Source organism: Pseudonaja textilis, chromosome 14 (assembly GCF_049901715.1).
Source record: "Pseudonaja textilis isolate UNSWEBS1 chromosome 14, rPseTex1.2, whole genome shotgun sequence".
Taxonomy (NCBI): domain Eukaryota; kingdom Metazoa; phylum Chordata; class Lepidosauria; order Squamata; family Elapidae; genus Pseudonaja; species Pseudonaja textilis.
This window is the reverse complement of record NC_142003.1, coordinates 94,659-119,845: the sequence shown is the minus strand read 5'-3', so window position 1 is coordinate 119,845 and position 25,187 is coordinate 94,659. Positions and strand designations below refer to the sequence as shown.

The window sequence follows — 25,187 nt, the reverse complement described above, 5'->3', positions numbered from 1 at the left end:
TGGCTCACAAGCCACTCACAAGCTCGGTTCCCATCGACTGCCCTATGGCTGTGCACCCCTGGATCTCACTCCAGAATGTTGTGCAGCCATCCCACCCTTTCATCCAGGATCCAACCATGCCCCCCAACCCTGCTCCCAACCCTCTGACACAGCTGGAGGAAGCCCGGCGGCGATTGGAGGAGGAGGAAAAGAGAACCGGCAAGCCAGCTGCCAAGCAGAGGTAAGCAGGAAGGAGGGGAGGGCCCTCTCTGGTAGTGCTGGAGCTCTGGCTTGCCCCAGGAACCCCTCACTCTCCCGTGGGTCCCACTGAACTGCCGTTTGAGGGTAGAGCTTGCCAGGGAAAGGAGCTGGGCCAGGCCCACGTCAGTGCCGGGAACATCAGGAGTGTCCTGATCTTGGGATCTCCCCTAGGGGTTTGGAAGGCCAGGAAGCCAGAGGAGAAAGATGAGAGGTTGGGAAGAGGAACTGGTTAGTCCTCTCTGTGCCCATGGTGGGAAAGCCCCTCTTGGCTGGCAGAAGCAAGACAACATTTTGGTAGCCTAGAGAAGTTTCTAATCCCCTCTCTCATGCTTCTGAAGCTGGAGGGGCTTGGTTTCTGGTCAGGAAGGCCATGGAGATGGATTCCTGCTCAAAGAAAATAAAAGGCTTGTTCATTCCCAAGTGACACTAGTAGTAGTGCTTGGATCAGTTGTCAAGAGAGGTTTTCAACCAAAACTAGTCAATGTATCAGTAATAACGCAGTTGGAAGGGATTTTGAAGCTCCTCTAGCCCAAGACCCCCCCAAGACCCCCACACCCCTGCTCAAGCAGCAGACCCTGTACCATTCCAGACAAGTAGCTATCCAATATCTTCATAAACACCTCCAGTATTTAAGAAGAACACCCACAACTGATTCATGGTCCTCACTGTCAGAAAGTTTCTCCTTACTTCCAAGTTGGATCTCTCTTTAATGATCTTCTACCGATTACTTTTTGTTCTGCCCTCAGGGGCGTTGGAGAATAGATTGATCTCTTCTCTGCAGCAGACTCTTAAAACATTGGAAGTGTTGTCACGTCAGCCCTTATCCTTCTCTTCCTTAGTGTAGACATACCCAGTTCCTGCAACCCGAATGTTTACCCTTCAGCCCCCTAATACTCTCTGTTGCTCTTCTCTGCACTCTTTCTAGTGTCTCAACATCTTTTTTGTATCTTGGTGACTAAAATTGGATGGAGTATTCCAGGTGTGCAGCATGAAGCAACATCCGCATTTCTTGCGAGCTGCATTAGCAGCCTCCCGTGGATGCACCTTGGCTCTTGCAGCTGCGGCTGCCGCCGCCGCCGCCCATTGCTGGCTCGTGCTTCAGGGCTTGGCCACCAGCCGCCCCTTCCTTACCGCCGTTCAGCCAGGCCCTTCCTGAGGCGGCGGCCCACGGGGACAGCGCGCGGGGTTTTCCTTTCTTTGCTGCCGCCCGGCTACTGCGGGATCCTCCGGGCCGGTGGGGGCGCTGCCGGGCTGCCTATCGCCGCGGAAGGGCGGACGCGAGGACGAGGCGCGTCGGCCGAACTGCGCTGGGCCGGGCCGGGCAGGCGACGCTCCGGAGGCCATGGGGGGCCGGCGCCCCTTGCCTTCTTGCGCTGCTCCCGTCTCAGCCTCGCCTCGGCCGCGGCGCCCCCCCGCCGCTCTCCGGTGAGTGTTCGGGGCCTCGTCCCGCCTCCGTCAGATCCACGGGCGCGGGGGATCCGGTCGCGACCCCACGTGCACGGCCTGGCCGCCGCCGCCGCCGCCGGGCGGACAAAGGGGGCGGGCGGCGGCTGCGGCCTCGGTCTGGCGCGAGCTGCGAGCTCGGCCTGGGGAGGCGGGGAGCGGCTCGTCCAGGTGGCTTCTGCGACGGAGCGCCCCTTCTCGCCTCTGACGGGCCTTCCCCGCAGTTGCAGCCGGAGCCCCCCGCTCCCGTTGGCGCGCTGAGCCGGTCCGCCGGCCCGGCCGGGTCCTGCCCGCGAGATGACCGCGCAGGAGAAATTAGGCTTCTCGCTGGACCTCGGGGGCAGCTTCACCGAGGACGCGCCCAGGCCTCCGGTCCCCGGGGAAGAGGGCGACCTCGTTTCCGCGGACCCGCGGACCGCAAGCCACGGCTTTTCGGCCGGGAAGGGCGAAGGAGGGAAAGGCGAGACGACCACCGCCACCCCGCGGCGTCCGGACCTGGATCTGGGCTACGAGCCGGAGGGCAGCGCTTCCCCGACGCCGCCTTACCTGCGATGGGCAGAGTCCTTGCACTCCTTGCTGGACGACCAAGACGGCATCCACCTTTTCCGCACCTTTCTGAAGCACGAGAGCTGCGCAGATTTGCTGGACTTCTGGTTTGCCTGCAGCGGCTTCAGGAAGCTGGCCCCTTGTGACTCCAAGGAGGAGAAAAGGTTAAAGCTGGCCAAAGCCATTTACAAGAAATACATTCTTGACAATAACGGGATCGTGTCCCAGCAGGTCAAGCCAGCTACTAAGAGTTTCATCAAAGACTGTGTTCTGAAGCAACTTATTGACCCGGCCATGTTTGACCAGGCCCAGATGGAAATCCAGTCCATGATTGAGGAGAATACCTACCCCTTGTTCCTGAAGTCGGATATTTATTTAGAGTACACGAGGACAGGTGGGGAGAGCCCAAAAGTGCACAGCGATCAGAGTTCAGGGTCTGGGACAGGGAAGGCCCTGCCTGGGTACCTGCCCACCTTGAACGAGGACGAGGAGTGGAAATGTGACCAAGACATCATGGAAGGAGAGGAGGGGCAGGTGGCAACTGATTCGGAGTCTGCTGCCTCCAGCCGATTCACACAGAAGCTCCTTCTGGAGACAACCATCCAGCCAGCCCCCAGGACCAGGCATTACAGCGAGGGGAGGGAATTCAGGTGAGAGCCACAGTCCCAGGGACGCCTTTGTTTGCAGCTTGTTCCTGTCCACCTGGCTGCAGGAGAGGGGGCGCAGATGCTTGCAGCTGGGAAGTGGGGAGAATAGGTGCCCATCAGTCAGATGATCTGTTGGTCTCCTAAGTCCAGGCTGACTTCCTGGCTGTCAGAAACCAGTTCATCTTCGCAGCTGGGTCATCCTTGAACCCTGAAGCTCCCTCTGTTTGTGTGTAGTCACCCAGACATCCTGGTGCCTTTTTTGGGATGTCAGGTCAAGTCAGTGAAGGGCAAGGAATTTTATTACAGGGTTATAATCCAAGGCCTCAGGCTGCAGACAGGTAGCCACCTCCTTTTTAAGACAAAGGTGACCAGGGAGTTTTGATCTAGGCAGAACTAGAACTCGGGGCTTTTGTGCCTATTTCTGCCTCTCACTTCATGAACATGGAAAGTTTACCCAGACCAAGCGGTTCATTAAAGTCAACATAGATTGTGAATTGGATTTCAGTTTAAAATTGCTTCTCTCTGTTTCCTCTTGGATGTTATCAACCAACTTTCTAAAAAAGGGCAAACTCCAGATCCGTCCTGAGTAAAGCCCACCCCTCGTTTTTCCCAAGTGCCAAGAGACTAGGAATTTTTTTTTTCTTCGCTGAAATTCCATTTTTCCTTTGCAAAAATTAGACAATCTAGAGGTCTGAAATAAAATCCATATGATACCAAATATGGATTAGAGGTCGCAGTATATATCAGGATTTGGGTGACAGCCCTTTTTCCTCTGAGTTTAGAGGCAGCTGATGGGCTGAAAAAAGGAGGAAATATTTTTGGTTGTTGTTTTATTTATGTGAGAAAATGCTTACAGATGCTGGAGTTCTTTATGCAAAAGGTTGAATCGTTCTAGACAAGGCAAAGATGAGGCAATCCTCAGAATCAGTCAGAAAGATGTTTCTTATGGCCTGTTCAGGAAAGCCATTCTCCCCATTCAGAGACCCCCATTGGGGATCCAGGTCTCTTGCCTCACTAGGAGAGGGCTGGGGGGGTACATTGGTCTTTTTTGTCCAAAAGCTCTCTGGACTTGGAGAGGTAGAGAACATGGCCAATGCTGTATGCCAGATGCTCACCGCAAAGGCTGCTGAATGAAGATTCAGAACTTGGCTTCACTTGGTCTAGGTTTGCAAAAATCTAGAACATGTTTGGCTCTGCCAAAGCTCAATTTTGTAAAACTGTCAGTAACTCTTTTTTTCCCTTTGCATATTACCTAACAAACCTAATAGATAAAGGCAATTACAACATTTTGTAAACATTATTGTACCTTTTACAATAATTTTTGGTCTTTTCTGAGTCTGATTGTTTGCAGATGTTTCATTACCCAACTAAGCAACATCAGTCGAGTAAGTGGGGGCAAACCAGTAAATTCCAGACTTATTTGCACTGATGGTGTTACCTGGTTAGATAATGAAACACCTGCAAGCAAACAACTAAGCTTAGAAAATACCAAGGACTCCATAAAAGTCTTAACATTTCAGCAGTTCTTTAAAGAACAATGAGAGGTCTTTATTGGGGAACATCATAATGTTTGGAATATTAGTTTATAATATGGACGCTTGCCCTTCCATCCATCCATCCATCCACCCACCACTTGTATTGTGGTCCAAGGTGACTCTGTTCTGTCCTCCCCTGACATACTGGTGGGCATGAATGGATTTTGTTGGGGACAGTCTTTCCAGCACGGATGGATGTTCTGTGGGGTTCTGAGCATTGCCTGGTCTCCTCTTTGCAGGCCTGGGCCTTGGAGGGAGACAGGGCATCCGTATTATGTCAACACGGGCTATGCCCTGGCACCGGCCACCAGCGCCAATGACAGTGAGCAACACAGCATGTCCAGTGATGCTGACACCATGTCACTGACTGATAGCAGCCTGTGAGTATTTGGAAAGGGCGGGGTAGAACCAAGTGGGAGGGTGTCTCTGTGGGTCGACATTCAGTCTTTCCAGCAGCTCTTCTAACCATGGGCCCAGGCCCGCAGCAGTCATCTTTAGAAAGGCAGCCATGGTGCTGCTTATAAAAATGCCTCTGGCTCCTTACCGGTCTGGAAACGGAGTGTTCCTGGAGCTGGTAACATAACGGAGGGAGGACCCTTGTGACAGGAGGAGGCCAGGCTCCTCGTGGGCAAGTGGGAAGAAGGTCCTGCTCAGGCAGGAGGGCTCTGGGTCCATCGGATGGGGGTTTGGCCGTTGCGCACTTGCACTGGCCAGGGTGGCGGTCCCCTGAGCAGCCTTTTAGTTTAGGCATTGTGGCTTCCTCACGGCAGAGACGGGGTTCCCCCTTACCGGCTGCGGAAGCAGCATCGCAGAGAGATGCAAGAAAGCGCCAAAGCAAATGGACGTGTGCCACTACCTCACATTCCGGTAAGGGGGCGAGAGCGCTTTGCGGTGTGGAGGCCCTGTTTCCAAGGGTCTTCCTTTCCTGGCATCTAGCAATGGCCGCACATGTGGATTCTGACCTGTGGGTCCAGTGTCAGACTGAGTCCAGCCCAGTTGGAAAGTTGTTTCCCACCTTTTTCTCCCCCACAGGCCCTTCCCAATTGGCGCAGTTAGTCCCTCTTAGTGAGTGCCTCCAAACCTGGCCTCTACCCTATTCCCCCCCCCCCCCGCCCAATCTGTCTGGATTTCTTTGGGGGTGCCAGAGGAAGCTTATGGGTTGCCTTGGTGGAGTCCATCGGTTACCTGCAGTTTCATGTGTTCACTTGGAGTGGGGAGGGACCCCTGGCAATTATCCATCAGTGGACAGACAGGATCCCTCTGCTCTCTGTCCCCAAGCGAGTCCTTATGGGCGCAGCACAGGCCAGCTGATGCCACTCATTCCAGCTCCTTTGTGGAAGCTTCCCAGGCCTGAGGGAGTTGCTGAGCAACTTCTGGGAGGCTTTGAGCAAGAGCTGGCAGGTGGGGGAGGATCCATGGCTACTCCGAAGGGGCTCCCATGCAGGGGAATTGGTGTGCCTGGGCAGAAGGACCCACTGGGGAAAGGCCATTTTTCTGCTTCGGCACAGAGATCAAGAGGAAATTCTCAAACTATTCCTGTTCCTCCCCAAAAAGGAAGACCAGGGAGGATGGAGGGCCAGGTTGCTTTGCACACCAGTGCTTCTTTCCCACAGCGAACTTACCGAATGCCAAAGGACATCCACGTTGAACCCCAGAAATTTGCTGCCGAACTGATTAACCGCCTCAAGGAAGTGCTGAGGGACAGGGAAGCGGAGGCCAAGCTAGAGGAGCGCCTGAAACGCGTCCGAGCCGTGAGTGAAGTTGCCGCCTTTGCCACGCTCCTGGTCCTTGGAGGAGGGGGGCAGCTGCCCAGTGGAACCTGGGGGCTCCAGAAGAGCCGGGTGGGGTGAGGAACTGGGCCTGAAAACCCAGAGCTGTTGCCCTGGACAGGAGGACTTCAGCTGGTTTTGGAGGGGGCTGGCGGCTCGGTTGAGGGGAGCTCCTGGTTGCCACCCTTTCCCTGGACTGCCGTAGGCCCTGACCAGGTGGCTGTGTCTTTGTGACAGGAGGAAGAAGGGGAAGACGCAGAGCTCCCCTTGGGCCCATCCCTCATGAGCCACAAGCTGGTCCCCACACAGCTCCTGCCCCACTTTGCCCCCCGCTATGCTGAGCTGCAGATGCGCGATGCTCACGAAGAGAACCCCGAGAGCATTCTGGATGAGCACGTGCAGCGGGTGATGAAGACCCCTGGCTGCCAATCCCCCAAACCCCAATCTCCAGACAGCGGGCTTGTCGGCAGCAAGCTGCATGGCCTGACGGGGCCCGTCCCGCTGAGCCACAGCAAGCATGCCAGCAAGTCTGGGCTGAAGCTGGAGGCTGCCAACCTGTACCACCACAAGCACGTGTATCACCATGTGGTCCACCACCATGCCGGCCTGAAGGCCAAGGAGGCCCCAGAGGAGGCAGCCGGCCAGCGCATGCAGGGCCCTTTCGCCTGGAGTGTGGACCCTCACAGCTGCACCACCAAGTCACGGGCATACGGGGAGGGCCTGGCCCCGGGCCCGCTGGATGCCATGGCCTACAGGTGAGTTTGGCCAGAATTACATTTCGTCTTCCTCTAGGAGTTCGAGGGAGCTTAGGTGGATATCTCCCTCCATTTTATCCCTGTCAGGTGGGTGGGGCTGAGAGAACTTGCTGGTCCAGAGTCTCCCGGGAAGTTTCCAAGACTGGGGGTGGGCGTGAGTCCACTAGACCTCTTAAGAGGAGCAGCTGCAGAGTGGAAGGGGGGGGGGTCCAGTCAAGAGGTTCGACCCCACCCTGCTCTTGGTGGGGGGCGGGGGGGGAGTCATGGTGTTTCTTTCTTCACTTGCTGAAGCCCTGCGGGGAGAGCTGGGGGGGGCGGGGGGCGGGGCTGCAGATGCTGCCTCAGCTTCTCAGGGCAGAGTTGATGCGCTCTTGTGAGGGCCAGGCCGTGGTGGGGGGTCAAAGCCAGGCTGGCCCCAGGAAGCGCTGTTTCTTCCCATGCTTTGGGAGAAGCGACGAGAGGAAGATCTGAGCTGCCAGGTTCTCTCTCCTTTTCTGGCTAGTGGGAAAGCTGGCTTGCTCTCCAAGCGGAGTGCCAAGAAGTCAGACCCTGGGAAAAATGAAGGCGATGTGCCTGGCTCTCCAGAAGACCTGGAAAGGAACCAGAAGATCATGCAGTGGATTATAGAAGGCGAAAAAGAGATCAGCAGGCACCGGAAAACAACCCATAGGTCAGTGGGGTTGGGAGGGGAAAGGCACGTGGGATCCCAACGTTGGCAAGTGCTCAAGGTGCCAAGGTTGCCTAGGGCTGCGGAGCCAGAGCGAAGCCGCTGCCTGGGAAACAAGATGAAATGGGCGCCTGGCAGAACTGCTGCTCCGGGCTACCCTCCCTGCTGTTTGATTTCTCCCTTTCTCCCATCGGAGCAGCAAACCAGGTGCTGTGGCCCCCGTTCCCCAGATGCTTTGCCTAAGAACAGACTATATTGCTTGGTTTCTGGCCTTTGTTATTACTGGCCTTGCTCTGTACTGCAGGAGCTGGATGGGACAGAACCAGCTCTCAAGTCCACCCTCCTCTCAGCTTGGGCCCTCTTCAGTCCTGGAAGCCTCCACCGCTTACACTGCAGACCTTTTGCAGATCCGTCCCGCCTCTCCTTCCCCCTCTCCCCAGCCTCCCATGTCTGAGTGTGGAGGATGTCTTCTCCTCTTCAAGTGGGAGACAAGACGAAAGCACCTGCTGTTGCTGGCTACCTCGGGTTCAGGTGCTCTGGGGCAGGCGGGGGGAGGTGGCAAGACTGTCCCCTTAGGACAGGCAGCTGACCAGCCATTTTTATCCAGCAGTTCTGCTTTACTTGCTGCTCCTATCTGTAGTTTGCTGCAGTAGTCTTGGGACACTCCGTCAATTTCTGTTTGTTTTCCTTGAAGCTCATCGGGTACAAAGAAGCAACTGGCTCACGAACCACCCCGCCCAGTTCCCATCGACCGCCCTATGGCTGTGCACCCTTGGGTCTCATTCCGGAATGTTGTGCAGCCATCCCACCCTTTCATCCAGGATCCAACCATGCCCCCCAACCCTGCTCCCAACCCTCTGACACAGCTGGAGGAAGCCCGGCGGCGATTGGAGGAGGAGGAAAAGAGAACCGGCAAGCCAGCTGCCAAGCAGAGGTAAGCAGGAAGGAGGGGAGGGCCCTCTCTGGTAGTGCTGGAGCTCTGGCTTGCCCCAGGAACCCCTCACTCTCCCGTGGGTCCCACTGAACTGCCGTTTGAGGGTAGAGCTTGCCAGGGAAAGGAGCTGGGCCAGGCCCACGTCAGTGCCGGGAACATCAGGAGGGGCCCCGCTGCTGCTCCAGCTGTGCGTGTCCCGGGCCTTCTCTGTGCTGCCTCCTGGCCCAGGGATCTCCCCTACGGGCTTGGAAGGCCAGGAAGCCAGAAGAGAAAGATGAGAGGTTGGGAAGAGCGACTGGTTGGCACTCTCTGTGCTCTGGGCCCCTCCTCTTGGCTGGCAGAGAAGCTTGCGGTTTTCTTCTCATCCCCTCTCCTAAGCTTTTGAGGATGGAAAGGCTTGATTTGTGGCCCCTGAGATGGATCTCTGATCAGAGAAAATAAGGGTAAAATAACAGAATTGTCTAAGGTCCACGTTTTTCTGATACGTTCATGGGGTTATCCAGGGTGCCCATTCATCTGTGAGGGCAGTTGGCTGGCAGTGCTGAATGTAATCACCCTTTCCAACCTGCGTCTCCGTTTTGCAGTTCTTTGGGTCCTTCTCCCTCTTCTCTGGAAGCTAAGCCGTCCTCCTCAGGCCAGCCTAGTGGTTGGAGGTGGCTGTTGAGCCAAATTGTGTTTCATAGCCTCTTCCAGCCTTCTGTGCCCAACTTCAGTGGGGCATCCAGCCAGTTCTCACAGATGGGGCTCATAGTGGCCCACAAAGGAGCCACTATTATTTGCGCTGCCTGAGCTTTCTGCTCTGTGACTCCTGTCAAGTTTGAAATTCTTTTGGGTTCCCTGCGAGGGTGATTTGTTTATTTTGGAGTTGGGACATGAGAAAGGTGCCTGGTAGCATTGCTGGGAGAGTCACTTTGCTACTGTGCCCGAGGTGGCTCAGCCGGCGGAGAGGCTGCACGGGTAGGGGATTGTTCTTTTCCCATAGAGACTGTGGAAGCATGGGTTGCAAGCAACTTCCAAATTAAGGCTGTTGCATGAAGATGAGGCCCCAGAGAATTTAAGGATCGGCTACTCTTAGCTTGCCACACTTTTGAGTGCAGAATCGGCTGAGCCAGGAGAAGAGGAATTGGGCCACCCCTGCTGCCACTGTTGTTCTTTGGAAGGGCTGCTGAGACCCTCTGGAACTGTTGGCAGCACGTCGGGCCCTTGAGAAAGCGGTGGCAGGAGGTCACCTCCTCCTGCTTTTCTTCTCCTGGGGTGAGGGGCTCTTGGCAAAGACTGAGGGAAGCGGCAGTCAGAAGCCTTGGGGTGGCACAAGCAATGCCCCTTTCTAACATGAGTTTTGGAAATTGTTTGCCCAGTTAAGGCTGGAGCAAGAGGGAGGAAGCAGGGTCTGCAAAAAAAAAGAGGCACCTCTGCCTGCTGATGGTCTTGCCAGAGGTTGGTTTGGCTTCTTCCCCCCCCTCCCCCCCCAGTCCTGGGCTCACTTTGGTGCAGCAGTTCTCCCACCTGCCCTCATTGGAGGCTGGCTGCTCTCGCTCCGAGTCTCTCTCCTGCTGAGGCTGGCCGCCAGCTGTGCCGCCATGTGCCTGCCAGCGAAGGACTCGCTTTGTGTTTGGCCTCCTAGAATGAAGGCACCCAAGAAATTGGGCGGCAGTTTCTCCCAGCCCTGTGAGAATATTGTGGTGGCGTATTACTTCTGCGGAGAGCCGATCCCCTACCGCACCCTTGTCAAAGGCCGCGTGGTCACACTGGGCCAGTTCAAGGAACTGCTGACCAAGAAAGGGAATTACAGGTAAGAATGGTGCTTTTTATATGGTCCTGGCTGGGTTTGCCCCCTAGAAACCCTTCCCAGCTGGTCGCCTTCTGGGTGTCTGCAGAGCTGATGGTCCCTTGGGGGCAAAACCTTCTCCTCTGTTGCTCTCCCATCCCTGTTGTAAAGGTATTACTTCAAGAAAGTCAGTGACGAGTTTGACTGTGGAGTTGTGTTTGAAGAAGTTCAAGAGGAGGATGCAGTCCTACCTATCTTTGAAGAGAAGATAATTGGGAAGGTAGAGAAGATCGATTAACCCGGGTGAGCCAACAGGCCTGGCAGCCACAGCGCTCTTCCTTGCTGCTTGCCTTCTCTGAGGAAGTCACACCGTTCTCCACACCATCGAGGATCTTCAGCTTGCTGCGTTAGAACATTGCACAGCTATTGACAGAAGCTGCACCAAAGGCGGTCTTTGAGGTGAACCCAGGTTTGCAATACTATGGCCGTGCCACCTCCACCATGGGATGGTGGGCCAAGCCAGAAGTTGGAGACCCCTGTGGGAGGGGAGGCAGACTGAACAAGGTGTTGGTTTGCATTTTGAATAGCCTTGGAGTGAGGCCTACTTGATAAGAGTTGCACCTTGTCCCGCCTGGTGTGTTCCCCTGATAGGTCTTCCTATTCAGATGCAGTCAAGGGGCTTAGGACCACCCCATGCCTTTCTACCTCTCTCATTTTCTTGCCATTCAACAGCTGGGGGGAGAGAGTGGCTTAAGTAGATGTCTCTTCTCCTTCCTGAACTGTGTACTTCTCCCGCCTGTCAGTCTTCCTGTTTCACTGCCCTCCCCCATGCTACACACACACACACACACACACACACACACACACAACCTGGGCTCCACCTATCCATGGCAGAGGAGGTGGAGCAGCCCTCAAGATTGCCCCCACCAGCACCTGCCCCTTGCGAATGTCACCGAGTGCCTTCCAACCTCATGCTTGTTCCCTCCCTGGTTTGGGCTCATTCTTGAGCTTGGATTGTGCTCCACATCGGAATGGACATTTTAATGTGTGGTGCCCGGCTGGAGCCGGATCTTCATTTCCCCTTTTTCTGAAGGGTTCAGTTGTAGATATGTACATTTTCTAAACAAGGCTCAGACCTCAGTAGCTGAGCAAATGGCTGGCAAATCTGGAACTTTTTTTTCACATGTTGACTTGTACAATTGATCTTTTCACAAGTACAACAATGGAATAAAGGCCGAAGTTCCAATGATTTCTGGGCATATGTGTGCATGCAGGGCTTGCTCCACAGGTCCTGCATGAGCTGAGGATTCAGTTCTCATAGGAGAGGATTGGCCAGTTGTCAAGTGAGGGCTGACTTCTCAGAATTTGGAGCAGTTTGATTTTCCTGGCAGGTGCAGACCAGGAGACCTGCGACTTGACTTTGGTGCCAGGCTGAGGCTCAGCTACTGCCTTGTCCGGAGCACCAGAAAGGCTGAGGCTGTGCTGATTTTGGAGAGTTATGGCAGCCATGTTTGTGGCTTGTAAGACACTGATGCACCAACCAGCTGCCCGGGCCACCCTTGATGCCTTGCAAATCATTTTGCAGAGCTTTTCTGTGGCAGGGACTAGAGTGGATGGATTCACATGGAAGGAACCCGCTCTGGAAAGTGCTTGAGAGGGCCCATAGGGTAGAAACACATACAGGCAAGTAACTGATTATTTGGGGGGTTGTATGTACTGCACAGCTTGAAACACGAGTTTCATAGAATCCTCTTTTGATATTCAAGGTCTTTATATGGTTTATGATGCTGTGGGGACCTCCTGCAGAAAGTGAGGCTTGGGAGGGGGCCAGCAGGATTTATAACTCCTCCCTGGGCTCCGTGATCTCTGGTGGATTCATGCCATCCTGCCGTGGCTCTTTGGGGGTCTCAGCAGCCTGGAAAAGCAGAGGCAACCTTTACTCGACCCAGGTATGGACTGTTCTCCAACAGCAGCCACTGTGCATGTAGGCACAGCACTGTTTCTTTGCAAAACGGACTTAGGAAGCTGAGGCTGAAGGGAAGGTTCAGGGAGAAGCCCCTCTGTGAGGGCAAAACCCAAGACTGTTTCCTCCCTGCCCTCCCTCCGTCTCTTGGGGCAATTGTCCAGAGTAGCATGCCTGAATTTTCATGGTGAACCTGGGAACCAAGAACTACAATCCACATTCTAGCAAGACCTAGAGGATGGCTTATATCACTGGGAATTACAACATAGGCAATCCCAGGAGTGTCTCCCCAAAGTCCAGAAGGGAACCTGAGAAAAGAGACTCCTCCTCCAGGCATTCCAGATGGCCTCTCTAAGTAGAACCACCCCTTTGGGCTGGGCGGAAAAGCTGGGTGGACTCCAGTGCCCCTTGTCTGTAGGCATCTGGTACTTACCCCAGTCTCTTTGTTGGAGAGGGCCTTCCCTCCTCCCTCCAGGAACGTGGAGAAGCTCTCGAGATCTCTGCCACCTGTGTACTCAATCACCTGGGCAGGAAACTCTCAGTTAGCATGGCTCCACCTCCTTCCTACCCCAACCAGCAGCCAGGCCCCCCTCCCGCAGCCAAGTCTTTAGAACAGGCAAGATGCTGTTGTACCTGCTGGCCCGGCCCAGTGGGAAAGAAGTACAGGGTTGGATAGCCACGGATGGTCAGGTCTGCCACTTCGTTGGCTGTGGCATCCATCTCTGCAATGACGATGTTATTGTGATCTTTGTATTTCTCTCCTAACTCTTCCCAGACCGGGGCCAATGCCTTGGAGTGGGGGCACCAAGGGGCATCTGGGGAGGCAGAATAGGAGAAGGTCTTCTGAGACCCCAGTCTTGTTCTCAGGTTAAACATATTGAACACTGCCCTCGGTTGTGAGTTGCGCAAGCTTGGGCTCCGATTGTCTGTGGCTGCTATGCACAATCCATCTGCCTAAATCTAACAGGCGGTTGGAGATTCAGCATGGCACCCAGTTTCTGTTCCAGTTGTATCGTGGTTATCCGGGCAAAGCCTGTTCTGGAATGCAGCTAGCAGGTTTGTGGCAGCAGGGGGAGGGGGATAATTCAGTAGAGTGTTTTATATAACACCCTCCCCCGCAACTGAGAGTAAATTGCTGCTGGGAGAGGCAAAATCCTTTGGGCAGGTGTGCAACTCGACACCCTCTGACAGTCCTTGTGGTCATAATAGGTACCCACCCCCAATCTCGGGCTATGCTGGGACCTTTAGAAAAGCTACCCATACAGTTTCACACGTTAAGCCAGTGGAGCAGGAGTGGTTGTTAGTCCCATTTGCTTTGATGGCCAGAAAGTCTGGCTGGGCCACTGACGTGAGTCATCTTGTGGGAGGCATGTAGCCAGTTGGTTTGCCCAGAGACCCTCCACTGACTGGTCTCTCTTAGTATTAGCTTTGTCTGTGTTTGAGGTCCAGATGCTTACAGAATTTCACAAACACGTTTTTGGTTTCATCAAATGCAACTTGCTCAAAGTTCTTGCCCACCACGACTTTTACCGGCTTCTCCTCCCAGTCATTGGGGATCTCCTCGCTCATCAGGTGGGGCTGGAAGAGAAGGCAAACCAGAGACGGGGCTGCTGACAAAGGTAGCACCTCATTGGCAAAGGGGCACCTTCCAGTTTGTTATAAGACCTCCGGGGGTGGGGGTGGGGGTTGGTGGAAGTGTGCCCAGAAGGGCCTTTCCTGTTGACATCTTGGAGACGGATAAGGAAGACCTGGCTAGGGGGACCGCCTTCCTCCCCAAGGGTCCACATGCACCAGGGTGACACACACTTTGCCAGATGTCAGATGCCCACCTGAATTTTCCCTTGCAGAACCTCTTGGCAAAAGGTGTGGATGCCATGAGCCGTGAGTCCGTGTGTGGCTAGCCGGTATTTTTTGTTGGCCTCAATATTGATGAAACGGAGGGCGGGAGCATCGTGGCCCTTAAGGCCGAAGTACTGCAGTACGCTGGCCCCTTCCCCACTGACATCCACCAGCACAAAAAGCACCTGTGGTCTCAGACAGAAGCCCCCAGCCAAGGATGATGGGTACGAATTTGCCCTGGTGGCCATTTCATCATAGCCAGCTGGGTTTCCCTCCCGCTGGCTGGCTTAGCAAGAGACAGGAAGGGAGAGGGAATGGTCTCCACAGGAGCAGTCCCACCTGCTCCTCCATCTCCTCCCTGGACTCACCTGACCCCGAAATGCAGTGGCCCCCTCTCGAAAGGGATCCAGGAGCCCCAGCTGGCAATCCACTGACTTGTTGATAAAGAGCAGCAAATGGTTTGGGATCTTTGCCCCAAATATCTTGGAGGCGTTCTAAGGGAAAACCATTGACAGTTACCTCTCCTGGGCAGAGAGACCTCAAGCCATTGAGCACAAAAAGCCCACACAGTGCAGCTGGGGTAAGCAGGCCATCCTAAAGGTCTGGAGCATCCCTCGTCTTCGACCTTTGAATTCTCCTGACCTAACAGAACACCGGCAGGGGGCTCCTGCACAGGGCAGCAGAACAGCAGGTCTGAAGGAGGTACCTCCACATTGCCCCAGTGGATGAAGTGCCCACTGCAGTCCCTTTGATGGACCCCACCACATGCAGGGGGGGAGGGGCCCCATCTGCCAGCAAGGAGGCTGTGGGCTCCCTGATGGGACCACAGCTACCTGACCTTATTTGTGAACTCCATCACTAGGTCCAGGCTCTGCACAGAGATGAATTGAGCCAGGTCTTTTTCATCCAGGCCTAGCTCTGTGTCAGCCAAGAAATCTACCCGCTGACCATCATCCTGCAAATACATCAGTCAGGAAAGAGTGTCTGCAGAAATGATGCAGCTGCGCCACCCCCTCAGAGCATCTTGAAGATACCTGCACATCACCATCTTACCTTCCGGAAGAGAGAGATGGTGTCTTCAGTAATATTGTAGTGCTGGAAGAGCAGCAGGTTGTCCGTGATGGCAAAGGCTACCTCAGGAGTGTCACTGGCCACGTCACCAAAGAGACCCACGTCTGGATCGTGCAAATCCTAGAGAGAACAGGACAGGCTGAGGCAGCTCTGGACACAACCAGCACAGAGGGAGGGATGGCTGCAGTGTAAGGCCAGAGGAGACAGCACACTTTTGCTTTCTGGACAAAATCTGTCACGGGACAACAACAGTGAAATCTCTGGCCACATCCTCCATGGAAAAGATTCAAAGGCTCTGGTTATTTCTGAGGCACCCCCCAGCACAGGGAGTGAATAAGGGTGAAATTTGGAAGAGAAAGTATGTCTTTTTTGCCTATGGCAGCTTCAGAAGGGAGAAGCCTGGGATGTCACTCACCTGGAAGAATCCAACTACTGCAACATTGTGGAGGTTCACAAAAGCAGCCACTTCATCAATTTCTTCGAGCAGCACCAGGCTAGGCCTGGCTTTCCGTTTTAGCCACTCCACTATGCTTGCAGCCTCTTGCTCACCTAGCATGGAAACCAGGGAAGGGGTTGAGAGGATATCTGTCAACCCCCTTCCTCACCAGCAACTCTTTGGAAAAAAGGACCACAGTGCTTATCAGGGAATATGGGAAAATTTGAGCAGTATCTGAAAGACTACCATAACATCCACAGAACAGATATTCTGCTCCTCTGTTGAAAACAAAAAACATGCTTACTCGATAACAATAAAAGGGAAACAAAAGGGTGGTCTGGTCATAAGAGGGAGAGGGGCAGTGAGACAGTAGGCATTAGCAGGTCCCCACTGCAAAGGTCTGGGAGTGACGGGTTTCCATCAGTTTCCAAAGAAGATGCTGTCAGCTAGTCTCCTGCAGTGAGTTCCTCTAGTCGGGCTGGTTGGGTTTCATCCACTTCCTGGCTAACCTGGGAAATCCATGGGGTGGGTGCGGTTCCCATCTCGGAAGAGTTTGAGGACAGGGTAGCCAGTGATTCCAAACTCTGCCCTCAGTGCCTGTTCCTGGCTGCAATCCACCTTGGCCAGTCTTGCTAGGGATTCCTTTTTTAGCAACATGGCTGCTCTGGCATATTCTGGGGCCAGGGCCTGGCAATGCCCCGACCAGGGGACATCTGAAGGAGAGAGAAGAGAGGCAATCAAGAAGGGCAGCAGCTGAAGACCAAGATACACAAGAGAGTGACAGCCTTTTCCTCTCTCTGTACGAGAATCGGGTGGGGGGGGGACGGGGGACGGGACCTTCTGAGACTGAAGGGGAAGGGAAAGTGCTTCTTCCTGCAGGGCATCATCAGAAAGGGGGCATAGCTCAAAGGTCAAACCAACCCAACCACTAAAATCTCCAGTCTTGAGCACTGGAGGACAAGGGAGGAGCAGTGCTTAAGGTTATAACGAAGGCAAGGTTGGCTTCTCTGCGGGTCTGACAGCTTCCAAGGCATACCAGCTCAGGATACCAACCCAGGTCGGCTGAGGGACTTTTTGGATTTTATGACCAGTGAGAGCCAACTTCTGCCACTGAAGTTGAACGAAGAGCAGCTGCTTGGAGCTGGCCAACAAGAGTGGACTGTCAAGCTTGTAGAACGAGCACTGGATCTGCAGGTAGTGGGAGGCACAGTGCGCACCTTGTGTGCACCACTCTGTGTGTTCCCCAATCTATGCTGTTATCGGGACTGGCCTGGGGTATTTGAGGCCGTTGGCTCTTTTGGGAACAAATGCTGTTTTGTGTAAAGATCCAATCTGTGATTTGTGGGATAGTTTGTCCAAACAGGCCCAGGCTTACTGGCTGCCCCCAGAGCAACAGGGAGCAGGAAGAACAAGAGTTGCCTTCTGAGGCCATAAATGGCACCATGATGGCACTGCCTTGCACACGAGACTTGCGCAGATTCAGTTCTCTTCACTCAAATTGGAAGGTTGCCCCTCCCCTAACCCTAACCCCGCAATAAGGTAGCATCTGCCTTACAGAGGCCCCAAGGGAGCCCTATGAAGATTTCCAGGCACCTGTCCTGCTCCTCTCCCCCTTCCTCCTCTCCACCGGTACTCACAGAATTCCACCAAGAGCAGCTTATATGTCTGCAAAGCCCTGGCAAAATTGTGCTGGTTCAGCACCAAGATATTTTCCTCCTCCACCCAGCTGTTGTCCTCCTGTGTCCACACAGGCTGAAGGGAAGTAGTGGCTAGCCACAAGAGCAGCAAGTAACCCATGGCGGTGTGAACAGTGGAACTCAGCATACCAACACGGACCCAGAAACACTAGGTAGGGCAGGGCTGGTCCTGATAAGGCCGCTGTGCCCAAACACGTGGCTCTAGGTGAATGGTTCTGCCAATCCCGACCAGGAACCTCCACCTGCCAACTTGCTTGCTCTGACCTTGCTGCAAGGGGGAGGGGAGTCCTGAAGGAGCCCTTGTTCTCCTTGTCAAGAGGAAGGCCCTCCAGCACTGGGGCTCTCATGGCTAGTTCTGCAGGCTCTTCTGGGCTTTCAGGTGGAAAGAGCCAGAAGGAAGGTTGCTCAGAGCAGACCCTGAAGACCTCTGAGCTACAAGAGCTTCAGCTGCACTTCTGTCCAGTTGCTCTTTGGGGCCGGAGTGGGAGACCCAGGGGAGTCTGAAGCTGCTTTGGCTTCCCGAGGCCAAGGCTAGCAGGGATGGGTGGGTGCCCCGGTGGCAGCAAGGGTATCATCAGGAGCAGCCCAGGAGCTGAAGGGAGTCATGGGCATTCTCAACAGGGGCTGCCCCATGGAGACAAAAGCCCAAGTGAAGGCTGGTCCTCACTCCTGCCCTTTTTCTCAGAAATGCAAACGGGTGGAGGGGAGAGCTCCATGGCTTCCCAGCAGACCTTTGGGGAAGGGGATCTTCCGAAATGTTCCCTGCAGTCCCCTTATGGGTGATGCGTGAGCTGCTTCCTCGGGGTGATAGATGCACAAAGGGCCAAATGCCGGAACAGGTGAGGAGGAGGTGGCGGCAGCGGTAGCAGCAGCGGCAGCATGGGTACTTTTCAGGACCAAGATAGTCTGGTAAAATCATCCATCCTCTTGTACTGCCCAGCCTGGGCAGAACCCAAGACCGTTCTGTGGAATGTCCACCACCTGGGTCAACTGCTGAATTCTCTAACAGTTTTAGTGTTGCTAGGAAGCAGCATGGGCCTGAATGGTGAGGCAGGCCTGACCCTGGAGTGGGGTGGGGGGGAGGCCAGAACTGAGAGGTGGGGATCCAGAGCAAGTCAGCCGGTCCATAATCCATCAGGCAGCATATAACCGGCTGCTTTCTAAGGGGTGGGGCAGGGCCCAGACTCCCACAGCAATATATCAGGCTCTGTATTGGTTGTGAATTCCTTCCTGCAGAAAGCAAAGAGTCAGGCCTGAACAGAGAGTCTCCTGAAAGACAGGTAAAGGGGGGCACGGGAATGGCAGAAAGCTCTCCGGAATGGCGCCAGCCTCCCTTCCTCTTGGCCTCTGAAGCGCCGGTGAGAGGCTTCACTCACACTGTCTGACTCTGCTTTGCCTCTCCTTAAACTGAGGTCCTACCCAGCAATTCAGTTCAACCAAGTCCGACTGGGGAGAACGGTGTGCGTGCGCATATCAGGGCAAGATACACTGGGAGGTTTCTAATTGTTTTGAGCATCTCCTGCAGCAGGAGGAAGATGAGACGGCGGCCCTTTTGTCTGCAGCTGCTAGGCAGGGTTGCTATGACGTGGCCCAGCAGCTCCTCTCTCAGGGAACAAGGGCCATCAACAGTCAGGTAGTGCAATGTGGAAGAACCCAGGGGTGGGGGTGGGGTGGGGTGGGGTGTGTGTCTCCCTTCCTGCATCCACTCAACAGTCCGACTGGCCAGATGGCTGTGAGGGCAAGACTGCCTCTCGATTTGGGTCACCTGTTTCTCCTCCAGGATGCCACTGGCAGAACCCCACTTTTCTGGGCCACAGAATACAGGCACGAGAGACTGGTGGAGCTGTTGCTGTCCCATGGGGCAGACCCAGATGTCCGTGACAAAGTATGTGCAAGATAGGGGTTGTGGGGGAAGGGAAGGGGGCACATCCAGCAGCTGCCTCATACAAACCCTATAAGGGCTGGAAAGAGGCAAGACCCAGCCAGGGGCCCCAAACAGCCACATAGTCACACCTGGCCCTCCAACTGCCCCTCCAGACTCAGCTTCATGGATCTTGTAGCAGTGGGCCATTGGGCCCCAACAACCCTCCAAAGGTAAAGGAGGGAGTCTTGGGGGCAGAGGGTCCCTACTGTGGGGCCCTCTCCTACAAAGGGGAGCAACTTTTCCACAGCCTTCCAGACTGACCCAGCCTTTCTGTTCTACTTATCTGGAAGTTCTCCCCTTCAGCAGAGGGGTCTGAAAGTCTCATCTATCCAGCCTTTGAGAAGGGAAACCGTTTGGCAGAGGGCCTCTCCTTCCCCCACTGCTCTTCCCAAGGCGCTGGGATTTCAGGGCTGCCTGAAAAGAAAACGGCTTCGGAGCAGGCCCTTCAGCCAATTCAGTCGAGGGTCTCTGCCCTTCTGACCCCATGCAGGAGGGGAATCTTTGCCTGCACAGGGCGGCCCATTTCGGCTCACCCACAATTGCTAGGATGCTGCTGGAAGCTGGCTCAGACTTGAATGCGACAAACCATCTGGGTAACTCACCTCTGCACCTGGCAGCCCAAGAGAAGTGCCATGAGTGCCTCAGGTGAGATAAGTGGGGTGGGAGGGTCTTCACGTGGTTAGGTCACTACCCTAGGCAGAGTTCTGGAGGGAAGCTGAAGGCCTCTTCCAGGCCTGGGGTTAATTGCTCAGTCTTCTAGGCCTATGGGGCAGTTGTCTACTCTCATCCCTCTTGGTGAGAAGCCCATTTTGGTTGTTGGGAAGGATAGGAGGGGTTGCCTGTGGAACGGGAGAGGTCTTTGAATAAGATGCTTTTGACTGTATGGAGTTCTCTGGAGTTCTCCTTGGGGACCACAAAGCCCACGGCCCTGGCCTTCTCCTGATCAATGTCTGGAATGCACTCCCTGACTCTGTTGTTACATCCTCAAACCCGCACTCCTTTAGCCTCAAACTATTCATTATTGGCCTCACCCCATTCCTAAGAGGTCTGTAAGGGGCATGCGTAAGCGCACCATGGTGCCTCCCATCCCTGTCCTATTGTCCCCATTTATTTGTACCTATTTCCTGTATTCTTACTCATGTTTATACTTATACCTATTATCTTGTAAGCAATTGACAAATCAAATAAATAAATAAATAAATCTTGCAGCCTTTTCCTGGCCTGTGGTGCAGTTTCTCTGAGGAACCAAGCAGGGCAGCTGCCCCAGCAATGCACCCAGCTCAGCTCCTCCTCCTGCAGGGCTCTGCAGGCCTTCTCTGCCCAGTTGCCCAGTCAGGTAGAGCAGGTACTCAGCAGGTGAGTCAGTCGCGCTTCCTCCCTCCCTTCCTCTTCTACCCATCATATCTATATTGCTGCCCATCTCACAAAAATATATTCCCAGTTGACGGGCACTTCTCAGAATGCGGACGGTGCTCAGCACCGCCCACTTGCTGCCTTGCCTTCTCTTCCCAGGGACATCTCCCGGGGCTTCGAGCAGGTTGCTATTCCCTGCCTCAATATGGTAGACCAGGAATCCTGTCCCAGGGATTTCCTCTACATCACAGGGAACATTGTGTCAGGCTCAGCACTTCTTCCCACAAAAAACTGGGATCAAAGTCAGGTAAGAGATTTTCCTTCCTTGCTTCCTCTGGTATGGGAAGATGCCTCCCCAGCATTGGAATCACATTATCTGGGGCGTGTGCGTGTGCGTGTGCGTGTGTGCGTGCAGGACGGCAGGAACCAAACTTTAGCTTTTGTGATAGCATCTTTTGAATCAAAGTATTGCATATATGCTTCCTCGGTGGCCTTTCCATCGCCAAGATAAGTCTGGGCATTTTCAGATTTTTTACTGAGTTTCTTATGTAATACATTTATTTTTATACCGTCTTCTTTTCCCTGTTGCTGGAATTATTCAACTGTAATTTGGAAATCCTTCTTTGGAGGAATGTATGCCATCTTTCAGGCTTCCTGCCCTGGATTTGACTGTGGATTATGGATTTAAAACATAATTTTCTGAAGTCCAATATTTGTGTTCAGTGTACCCAGTTTACTTTCACCTAAAGATCTCCAATATTATTGCTGTCTTCCAGGGTTTCTGTTACTGCCATTTATTTGATTAAATTTTTCCTATTGCTTAAAATCAAATCAAGAATGGATTCTTTTGTGGCTTCTTCCACTTTCTGAAGGAGAAAATTACCACAAAACAGGCTAAGAACTTGCTAAAAGGACCATTTTTGTCTCCTAGTATATGTCAGGGTCATTAAAGCCCCTATCAGTTACAACTTAATGCCCTTGGAGAGAACCAGTTTGCTTCTAAGAAGCATCATGAACATTTTATATTTGATACAATATATTTGGCACAAACCACAATATTGTTTTTATTTTTCATTTATTTTTTTAAAAAGGAGAAGGCTCTTTTGAAGGAATTCCCCCAGGTAACCCTAGAAAAGGAACCTTTTATTAACCCCGTTTCCAAAGCCAGTAATTCACTGTCTGTGAGCATAGATTGGTAATAATTCATTGTGGTATTATTGTCGGTCTCCACAGAGATGGGAAGGAAAGGATGCCTGTCTGGGAGCCTGGCGAACCTTGGCAGCAGGGCTATCCCTTCCTGCTCTTTGCTCCCAGAAGACTGGCCTTTGCCAGTCAGCCTATGCAGTATGACAGGCCCAGATCTGGTTCAGCTTCTTCTTTGCAGAGAATAACTGCACTCCCTCTACAGTATCAGCCTCTCTTTTGAGTCTTCACTGAAGACTCAAAAGCTTGTGAATATTTTTTTTTTCTGAAAGCTGTTCTTGCTGGCCTCTCTTGATCACTTCTTTAAAGAGAGCATCTTTTCTCTTGGCTCTTTCTTCAGCGTCTCCTTGGTTGGACCCAAAGAGCCCCTCAGGTGATCACTTGGCTTCCATCTTCAGCTTAGCAGTGTGTTGGTTTTGCTGCAGACAAATGCTGGCTTGGCTTCAGCCAGAAGGGCTGTATGTCACAAGCCCTGCAGGCTCCACTCCAGCTGCCCTTATTCCTTGTTCTACCCACTTGGGGAAGGTTTGAGGGTGACTTTCTCTCAATCCTTGGTGAACTTGCTTTCTCAAAACTTGCCTTGTTATTTAAAATGAGGAGGAGATTTGGAGCCTCTTACTTCAGGATTAATCTTCTTGAGTCAATACATCCACTTCATAAAATACATATTTAATATTATTTTAAGGGGGAGAGATTCATACATCATCTTTCTTGGTTTTGTCTTATGTTGGTGTGTGAGGCTGTATGAGAGAAAATTGTTCAGCCCAATACAAAAGAAATGCAATGCAAAAGATACCTAGTTCTGAGACTCTCCTCCATTATTGATAGTTTAGTATGGGAAGGGAAATCCCTTAATCAACTGTAGTTCAAAGGATATGCATTGTGTGGGATCCTTTTTCTCCATATTAGATTTTTCACCATTTTGGGGAGACTTTATCCATAGTAATTTCTCTACAGGTTGAAGAGAGGAGTATATTAAAGGCTATTTAGTGATTCAGAAGTGATAACTGCTGCACACCTGAAAGTGAGGGGTACACAATGGCAATGAAATAAAAATGAACTTGTTTTTTCGGTGGTACCAACTATTAATTTTTGCCAGAAAAACTTCCATATTTCATGCCGAGTAGAATTATGTGGGCTAAGGCCAGATCTCGGCTGCAGTCTCTTGAGTGAAGAGTAGCAGTTGTGGTAAGAAACGGAAAAATCACCAGGAGAAGCATTTTGCTTCATGCAGCTGCTGCTCTACCACCCACCCTTGGGGATCAGAATGTGACTGGGTGCCAGTGGCTACCTGGTGGATTCAGATCTTGCTAGCTCTCTCCACAAAGAGGGGTGTGTGCTGAACTAACGTTTGGCCTGTTGCTTTGGTTCATTTCAGGGCTGCAAGTGTGATGGAGGTTGCACCATGGCCAACTGTCCCTGCATCCTGCGCAGTCAGTGCTCCTGGACCCTCATGGTGAGATGCCCAGGCTTACTACTCCTTACTGAGGGGATGTTACCACCCTAAGTGCCAGCCAGTTTTCTCCTTCCTCCCGATGCAGGGTGGCCAACTCAGGCTGGATACCACTGGCACAGCCCCTGAGGTGGGATCCATCTATGAATGCAACATGCTGTGTGCTTGTCCCAGGTCCTGCCCCAACCGGGTGGTGCAACGTGGGCTCCGGTGAGTGTGTTGAGGTGTCCTGGCTCCTGCTGGAATACCGGGGGCAGCCTAAAGTGTCCCTAACAAGCTCCAGGTCCATCTGGCAAGCATCATCAGAGATTGACTGATGTTCCAGCAGGTCAAGATGCCCACGAACCACCCTGGGCTGCTCTTCCTTCCCTGCAGGGCCAGTTCACCTGTCTGAGCTAGGAGGGATCTGTTCTCCCACGGCTGCCCTACAACAGTTCTGCAAAGGGAGTAATCCAAGGCCTTTCCTCTATTTGCAGAACCCAGCTCCAAGTTTACAGGACAACTGCCAAAGGTTGGGGTGTGCGCACAGTGCAGGATTTTCCCCAGGGAGCCTTCCTTTGTCAGTGAGTTCTGCATCGGGTTCTTTTGCCCTGTCCCGTTGAGGAGGGTCTGGGAGGAAGGGCAGAGCAACCTACCTCTTTCACTGCCTCCCCTCTCTACCAGGTACTTTGGGGAGCTGATTTCCAACACTGAGGCTGCACACCGAGAGGAAGACACTTACTACTTTGTGGTGGACATGCAGGTAGAATCTGCCTTACTCAGGGGATGTGACTGGGGGGAAGGGAGATGGATGCAAGAGCACCACTTGATATGTCCCCATTGTTTCTATGAAGGGGTCAATGCCAGCGTAGCTCTGAACTCACAGCTTGTGTCTTGCAGGATGGGCGACAGTGCTGTCTCGATGGGCGCTATTATGGCAATGTGGGCCGCTTCCTAAATCATTCATGTCAACCCAACTTGGTAGCCCTACAGGTTGCTCTGGGATATGAGATCCCTGGCATTGCCTTTTTCAGTACACGAGCCATCCAAGCTGGTGAAGAACTTGGGTAGGTGATACTGGTCCAGATCCAGTTGCTGTATGGCAACCCCAGTTGAGATCTGTGGATACTTTGGCCCAAAGTCTATCCAGAGACCGTGTTATGCCTGACCATGAAAAAAGCTCCCAGGAATTTGATAGCTGATTAAATAAGGGATTAACTTTCTGACTAATCTGTTTTATTAAAAGACATGAGAAGTTGGAATGGTGCTAGCAATTCCAGATTTGTTGCTACCATACCATAGACTAACAAGCCTCTCCTTCTCCTGTGTCTAGAAGTTTGGTAGAGTTAAAGGTGGGAGGGGGTCCCTTCTCCCTGAAGGCTTCTGGGGAAAAGCGGGGTGGGGTGGCATAAAGGCGAGGCCGTGTTTGGAGAATGTGCAATTTTGCGTGCGAAATGATCGCCCTTGGAACCTGCCTTGAAGGTTGGGGAGAGCAAAGTTACTTTGCCGGGGCTTCCCTTATTGCTCTCCCTGGCCGGTCGCGGCTTCCCAGCCGGCCGGTCGAGACGCGGGCGGTGGGTGCGTGGGCAGCGCAGGGACTGCCTCTACCTCCGCTCCCCCTTGCAGATTCGACTACGGCGACCAGTTCTGGGAGGTGAAAAGCTGGAACTGCACCTGCCTCTGCGGCTCCGCCGGCTGCAGGCGCTTGGCGAGGAGTCCCGCCCGTCTTCCTTCGCCGGCCGCGGGAGACCCTTGTCCGCCGCGGCCTCCGCTCCGCGGCTTCGCGCTCAAGACCAAGCGCTCGAGCCCCCTGAAGAGGGTCACTCGTTCCCGCCTGGCTCGCGAGTCTCGGCCACCCTAGCGCTGCCCAGTGCCTCGTCTGCTCTTCTCGGAGGGCCCCAATAAAGAGTCCGCCAGCCCCGCCGCGCGTCTCCGTGTGTGTCTGTGTGCCGGGCAGGGGAGGGA

General features: G+C 53.5%; 3 protein-coding genes across 4 annotated transcripts; 2 read left to right on the top strand and 1 right to left on the bottom strand.

Annotated features, from left to right (window-relative positions):
• Positions 1-1,476: 1,476 nt before the first annotated feature.
• Positions 1,477-11,553, top strand: AXIN1 (axin 1). 2 transcript variants are annotated; one of them, XR_015739549.1, is made up of 10 exons: positions 1,477-2,879; positions 4,651-4,791; positions 5,182-5,278; positions 6,025-6,162; positions 6,418-6,935; positions 7,438-7,605; positions 8,297-8,536; positions 10,161-10,328; positions 10,476-10,791; positions 10,828-11,553. XR_015739549.1 is itself a non-coding variant. In XM_026704546.2 (9 exons), the coding sequence occupies exons 1-9, from the start codon at positions 1,981-1,983 to the stop codon at positions 10,600-10,602; spliced, it is 2,496 nt and encodes an 831-aa protein (XP_026560331.1). In that variant the 5' UTR covers positions 1,477-1,980; the 3' UTR covers positions 10,603-11,553. The 2 variants fall into 2 exon arrangements, 1 of the variants encoding a protein (XP_026560331.1); XM_026704546.2 differs by having other exon boundaries at positions 10,476-11,553.
• Positions 11,554-12,141: 588 nt separating this feature from the next.
• Positions 12,142-17,410, bottom strand: PDIA2 (protein disulfide isomerase family A member 2). Its single transcript, XM_026704550.2, has 11 exons — positions 17,251-17,410; positions 16,123-16,326; positions 15,593-15,726; positions 15,160-15,297; positions 14,945-15,061; positions 14,475-14,600; positions 14,097-14,291; positions 13,725-13,845; positions 12,901-13,082; positions 12,701-12,790; positions 12,142-12,219 (listed from the first exon to the last, which is right to left on the bottom strand). The coding sequence occupies exons 1-11, from the start codon at positions 17,408-17,410 to the stop codon at positions 12,142-12,144; spliced, it is 1,545 nt and encodes a 514-aa protein (XP_026560335.1).
• A 2,218-nt stretch (positions 17,411-19,628) lies between these two features.
• On the top strand, positions 19,629-25,137 carry LOC113438918 (histone-lysine N-methyltransferase EHMT2-like). The gene is made up of 9 exons (XM_026704552.2): positions 19,629-19,879; positions 20,444-20,590; positions 20,747-20,894; positions 23,169-23,246; positions 23,332-23,453; positions 23,720-23,806; positions 23,907-23,985; positions 24,123-24,289; positions 24,849-25,137. The coding sequence occupies exons 1-9, from the start codon at positions 19,719-19,721 to the stop codon at positions 25,081-25,083; spliced, it is 1,224 nt and encodes a 407-aa protein (XP_026560337.2). The 5' UTR covers positions 19,629-19,718; the 3' UTR covers positions 25,084-25,137.
• Positions 25,138-25,187: the final 50 nt, after the last annotated feature.

Bases quoted from the DNA above. Each gene is read 5' to 3' on its own strand.
- PDIA2 (XM_026704550.2), bottom strand. From the start codon at position 17,410: ATGGGTTACTTGCTGCTCTTGTGGCTAGCCACTACTTCCCTTCAGCCT. The intron at 15,062-15,159 runs GTAAGATGGTGA...ATGTATTTGCAG, and splicing joins CCATCTCTCTCTTCCGGAAG to GATGATGGTCAGCGGGTAGA. The intron at 14,601-14,944 runs GTCAGGTAGCTG...GTTTTCCCTTAG, and splicing joins TGATGGAGTTCACAAATAAG to AACGCCTCCAAGATATTTGG.
- LOC113438918 (XM_026704552.2), top strand. From the start codon at position 19,719: ATGCAGGAGGGGAATCTTTGCCTGCACAGGGCGGCCCATTTCGGCTCA. The intron at 19,880-20,443 runs GTGAGATAAGTG...TAAATCTTGCAG, and splicing joins AAGTGCCATGAGTGCCTCAG to CCTTTTCCTGGCCTGTGGTG. The intron at 23,986-24,122 runs GTAGAATCTGCC...TGTGTCTTGCAG, and splicing joins ACTTTGTGGTGGACATGCAG to GATGGGCGACAGTGCTGTCT.
- AXIN1 (XM_026704546.2), top strand. From the start codon at position 1,981: ATGACCGCGCAGGAGAAATTAGGCTTCTCGCTGGACCTCGGGGGCAGC. The intron at 6,163-6,417 runs GTGAGTGAAGTT...TCTTTGTGACAG, and splicing joins GCCTGAAACGCGTCCGAGCC to GAGGAAGAAGGGGAAGACGC. The intron at 6,936-7,437 runs GTGAGTTTGGCC...TTTTCTGGCTAG, and splicing joins CTGGATGCCATGGCCTACAG to TGGGAAAGCTGGCTTGCTCT.